General features: G+C 39.2%; 1 protein-coding gene across 1 annotated transcript; it reads left to right on the top strand.

The window, feature by feature from the left end:
- Window positions 1–4: 4 nt before the first annotated feature.
- LOC104161063 (splicing factor, suppressor of white-apricot homolog) lies at window positions 5–5,987 on the top strand (the record flags this gene model as incomplete). Its single annotated transcript, XM_009699367.1, has 4 exons — window positions 5–386; window positions 2,838–3,007; window positions 3,540–3,677; window positions 5,902–5,987. Coding segments are annotated over exons 1-4 (654 nt in total), but the record flags the coding sequence as incomplete, so codon positions are not given.
- Between the last annotated feature and the right edge of the window lie 52 nt (window positions 5,988–6,039).

Consider the following 6,039-nt stretch of genomic DNA (forward strand, 5'->3'; position numbering starts at 1 on the left):
CGGGTGATGGCGACTGTGTTGCTGTGGAGCTGGGGAGTTTAGTGCGGGCCCGGCCTTCGGGGGGACTCGCTTCTCGGACAGTCGTTGTTACTGCGAGTTTCCTCCTCCTCGCTGCATCCCCTGGTGATGTACGGAGGGGTCGGAGGTTCTCGACGGACTGCAGAAGAAGCAGGCCCGCCGCCCCTAATGTTGTTGTCAGGCGGGGGAGCGGTCCCCGGGCCCCCCGGAGGAGGTGGAGGAGGAGGTGGAGGTGGGAGTAGCCGTGTGGAGCTGCTGGTGTTCGGCTATGCCTGCAAGCTGTTTCGAGATGATGAGAAGGCTCAGTACCAGGAGCAGGGGCGACACCTTATTCCTTGGATGGGAGACCCCAAGATCATGATCGATAGGTCGGTGTAACACAACCCCCAGACTCTGCTGCGAGATCTCCTGTTATAGCCTCTTTCTGTTCCTCCCCTTATGCTGTGGGCAAGTGAGGGCGGGGGGTGACCAAAGGGCTCACTCTGGCAGACGTGTGGGGATCTTCTTCGCTGGCAGACTTGGAGGGCAGCTTCTGGTAGAGTGCTTCGAATACTGCTTTTATAACGCTGCAGGGCTGTCCCCCCAGCAGCGGGAACTTGGGGTTCCCTGCTCTGGCAGTGTGGGGAGGTTCCCCTCCTTCTGACAGTCAGTGTGCGTTGAGTCTTTCTGCTCCACTTGTTAGGGTAGGGTTTACAGGGTGGAGTGGAGAGTGGGAATGATCTGTTCCTTTTCAATGCAGACCACAAACCAAGGGAGCCTTATTGCATGGAAATACTTATTAGGCACTTTATATGTTCTCTAAGCGAGTAGGGTGCAGCGTGAGGATTGGAAAGGTATTTATTGACCTTAGGGAAGATAGGCTTTTCTTATTTGTCCTACGTAATCTGGCTGCAGGCTGTTGTTGGAATACCCCAAAAGCGATTCTTGACCTAATTACTTTTTCCTTGTGCCATGACTCACTGTATTAGGCAGAATGGCTTTGATTTTGGGTGCTTGCTTTTGAAATTTTATGTCAGGCTGATTTTTTTTGGTTGTTTTGCAGTAGGTAGAGGTTCATGGCCAGAAAGGGTAACAGAATCTGCTTTGGTGTTTCTTGTGGTCTCTAACTTGTTTCAGCAGTGCAGGATGGGATTTAAAAATAAATTCATTCAGAATTAATTTTCTGAATGTTTTCCTGGAGAGAGGCAAGATGGGAGGTCAGGCTGGGTATATCTGAGTGGAGCACTGAAAGTACAATTTAAGAGTTGTGGCTGACCCTGAAAACCTCAATGGGAAAGATGGAAGGATTTTGGCTTGGAAAGGATCACATGACATACTATAGATATTTGTTCCCTCAATTTCATCACTGTTTTGGTGCTATACATGATTTTTCTGGTTTTAACAACTGTATTTGGCTTGGAAGAATATCAGTAAGGGAATGTCTTTTCATTTCCTTCCATAAGACTGGAGAAAAAAGAAGTGCCCAATGCCCTTGCACTATTTGGGGTTTATGCCATTAATGATTTTTGTGATTGAGATTAATTTGTTAAACTGGAATAAACACAAAGACATGAAAAAACAACCATGAGTGTTTGTAGCTGTGGTTAATTTCTTGCTTACATGAGAATAGAAGTGTTACGATGCACACTTCTAATCCAGATCACTTTTGTGACAGATTTCATTAGTAGGTGGAGGCCATTTTTGTGGTCCTGTGCAACAGTAACCAGGTTTACAGGCGTTACAGAAATTGTTGGGACCAAAAACTAAGTATGTGCATGTATGTGAATATAATACCAAAAAATCTAAATAACATACATTTGTAAGTTAAGGTAGCTTGCAATTACTAATCTTACATACTCCTTTGGAAGCTTAGATTCTTTTTATCTCCAGCAGCAGGAAGTCTTCATTTTCACCATTTTAAGAAAAGCACATTGCTATGAGAAGACATGGGTTGAAGTTTGCCTGTGGACAGAGCTTGATTAACCAGATCTACGTGTTTCATTAACTTTTTGCTATAAGAATATTTACTTTCTTTGTTTTTGATCTAGCAAGTTGGCACAAGTCAAGAGTTGTGTGTGGGAAGACACCTCAGCGGAGTCGAGTTTACTGTCACTTTACTTTTCAATCAGTTTCTCTTACTGATGCATAAACATTATCCCGATGCAGTGCTTTTCCTGCAAATAAAATTATTTCTGCTTAGTAGAAAGGAACTGTACGTCATTGATCTTTGCCGTTTTTACGGTGAACCTCCTTAAATTGCATGTATATGTTACTGTTCCTATGTATGTGTGTCTCTCTATCACATAACCCAGAACTTATTTCCTCAGCCAAATGGCTAGGGGCCGAGCCTAGCCATGATTTTACCTCCAATGGACGCAAGTTTCTATGGTGAAGATATCTCCTGAGAGTTCGGGACTAGCAGAAAGAAGCGAGGAAATTTCGACCGTTTGGTTCTTACGGATAGGTATTTATGTATTCGGGTTTGTGTGAATGTAAGCTATTTGACTTTCCAGAAAAACGTATTTTGCAAGTGACATTGATTGGTTGGTTGAAGCACGTACGGTAAGAGCTGTTAAGGAAATGGATCTCACTTAAACTATTAAAGGATACCTTTGCCTTTAATTGTAATAATTTATTAGTTTCTTTGAGAGGAATTTAGACTATTAAACAAATTTTCAATAGTTGGTGACAAATGATTAGCAAAATTAAACGTAACTTCTAAAAGGAAATATGCTTTAACATATAAGTATTTTTTTTCATTTTTAATGGGTAAGTATTTAAGTAGTCACATAAACCCAAGCCCTAAGTTTTTTGCATTGACCAGCTGTTTCATCTTGCAGGTACGATGGACGTGGTCACCTACATGACCTTTCTGAATATGATGCTGAATATTCCACATGGAACAGAGATTATCAATTGTCTGAAGAGGAAGCTAGAATAGAAGCCCTCTGTGATGAAGAGAGGTATTTAGCCTTGCATACGGACTTGCTTGAGGAGGAGGCGAGGCAAGGTATTGCTCAAGGAAACTTCCTGAGTTTAGCACATGTTTAAATAAATAATTGTGAAATTAAATTTACTCCTAATTTTATACTCTCTTTTTTTGATGTTATCTTGACAGTACCCAGTGGATTCGAAAAACGGGAGTCTTTGCGTATGTGAGAGGACCTCAGGATAGTTTAAATATAGATCCACACAGAAATTGCCCAGATTCTGAGGGCAGACTGGGATTTCAGACCCCCAAAAAACCCCAAATAAACACATTCTGCATCATTTTTAGTGTCGTATAAATGAAATTCTGTGCTTTTGTATGTATAATTACATTAGAGTGTTTTAACCCACAGCGTTTATCTCTTCAGGAAGAAATAAGTAATCAGCATATGTACATGCTGTCTTTTTCTGTTCAGTTTTTAATGAAACCTAAAATGATTAGCTAAAAACTTCTCATTTAAAAACTAAAGTAAGAAATATTACTTTTTTTTTTTAAAAAAAAGAAATTAGCTTTTAAATATGTTCTAATGATGGTAATTGCATTTTTGTTCAAGAGGAGGAATATAAAAGACTGAGTGAAGCTTTGGCAGAGGATGGTACCTATAATGCAGTGGGCTTCCGTTATGGCAGTGATTATTATGACCCTTCAGAACCCACTGAGGAGGAGGAACATCAGCCTGCAAAACAAAGAGGTAGGGGGTAAAAATAGCAAGGGAAGAACAACATAGCACTTCTGTGTCGCTCACTTGCAGTTGCAGGTTGAAAATGTGTGTTTCTTTAAAATGCAAGTAAAACAATCTGAAAGCATTTCAGCCAAGTCTTTATGGCACTGTGTTACTGAGTTTTTGCAAACTTTACTCTAGATGTGCTTAGAAGTTTTCCTGCTACAGCACAGTCAATACTACAGTAGTCAGGATAGGAAATTTAATTCTGCTGTATGGCAGATTCTTATTCAGAAAAAAACCAGTTAATTCATCACATGGCTGGCTGTTAACACTATATTTCTTGGTCAAGAAGGAAAAGATCATTACAAACAGAATAGTAATTAGCAAGAATATATGTTTTTCAAGTTTAGATTTGGTTGTCTTAATTACTATAAACGAGTCCATCTTCAACACAGTGTACCCCTCTCTGTGATCTTAGAAAGTGCAGAATTCAGGTTCTCATCTTCCTGTCTTTAATTATGATAACTTTGCATTTTTGCATGAGTCTTAAGGAAGGTTTCAAGTGTTATTGAACTATATCTTAGTAAAGTTAGGATTTTTAATTAACAATTGGGTTGTCTAACTACATATTGGTTGGTTACCCTGGTATGAGATGTGCTTTTTTTACCAAGGTATGACTACAATGCAGGATCATTTTAGGTGCTAAAGCTTATTTAGTGATTTATTTTTTTTACTGCTGTGTGTGAGAGGTTGTGTCAGGGCAGTGTCCATGCTGCTTGCGTTCTCCCAAAGGTTTCTCCTGTAGTCTTCAGTACTGATGCTGAATTGCATTGTCTTAGAAATCAAATAGTTTCTAAGTTCTATTTAGATACAATTTTTGAGTGTTTCTTGTCACAGGGGTGTTTTTCATCTTGTGTAGATCTGTGTATATATAGGGGTAAGCCTGTGAAAATTTGGAGGTGGTAAAGAAGAACACGTTTGTAGTTTGGCTCCCCCATCTTTCTCTACTGCATAGAGGTCATAAAAGTGAATGCCCTCTCTTTGTTGGCCACTACAAAGGGAATCTGCTGGACCTTATAGGGTGTCTGTATTGTAGGAGGCCTTTGCAAAACTGCGTGAAAATGTGCCATAATGTTACAGAATCTACCTTTGAGTGTATAAGGAATAAATAAAAATTCCAGTTTCATTTGGTAAGATGGCTGTCATGAGTTTGTGTCTGAGTTGCTCCACATTTTTGTTTCCTGGAAAGATGAGAGATCTAGAATAATGTATTTCAGCCTTAATGAAGTCCTATTTTTAGGAGTAATGCTAAAATATCATGATTTAGTCATTGGCAAAGAGAGTCTTCAACTACCCAGTCTTCCAACAAGTTAATATTTAGTTAATTAATATTTGTTGCAGCATGGAAGTGTTATGCTAAGCTATTACAAAATCTTGCAGTGTAATGTGGGAATTCTCAGTGCTGCTGATGAGAAGCAGAGATCCTCATGGCAGGTCATTGGAACATTGTGAGCTTTCTTACTAAACTCTTTATCTTCTAGAAAATTTTTAGTAATGCTGGATAACAAAGGGGCATTTTCTAATAACACTTGATAGTACTTGGGGAAAAGTGAGATAGAAATATCTGTGTTATGTTTTGCTGCTGTTGAACTGTACAGACTTTTAATAGATTGCTATAGGGTAACAGTTTCCCATAATGCAGGGCTGTGATTCTTAACTTTCATTTTTAATAAATCAGAGTAGAGTTAAATTCAGTATTGGAAGATGCAGATAACAGTAATGTGAATTACAGGCCGTAGTTCTGTGAAGACTTCAAGTGTTAGCTGGAGCTGCCGCCACCAAAAGAAACAGTCCTTTTCTGCTTTGTCTGCTGCTTCTTCCTCCTTTGCTTGATGCTAAAATTTCTGTGTGCCTTTGTGGAGTTAAACTATTTGAGAAAATATATGTTTTCTATTTGATTTGACACTTCTTTGTCTTCAGCACTATAGTCAGGGCTAAGGTTTATAGAGTTTTATACTTCCTAATACCTCTATTGAGACGTAATTTATGCATTCTTAATTAAACTACACATAACACCAGGAGAGGAACCGTATTTAAATGTCTTTAGTGCAAATGCTGGTTATAGTTTCATTTGATAAATTCCTTGATTGCACATCCTTTTAGATATACTTTATTTTAATGATTTTTTGTTAACATTTGGGTGCTTTGACATGTTTTGTCCTACATTATTTTATTCTGTCATTTCTTGTAGACACGGCTCAGACAGAAAACGTTGAAGAAAATGAAGAACCTTTTGTTGCCCCTCCGGGACTGAACGTACCTTCTGATGTGGAACTGGTATGTATGTGCATTTAATGCAACCTATATTTCTGTCAATTTTCAAGTAGTT

This window comes from Cariama cristata, unplaced genomic scaffold, assembly GCF_000690535.1.
Source record: "Cariama cristata isolate BGI_N322 unplaced genomic scaffold, ASM69053v1 scaffold40694, whole genome shotgun sequence".
In the NCBI taxonomy this organism is placed as follows: Eukaryota; Metazoa; Chordata; class Aves; order Cariamiformes; family Cariamidae; genus Cariama; species Cariama cristata.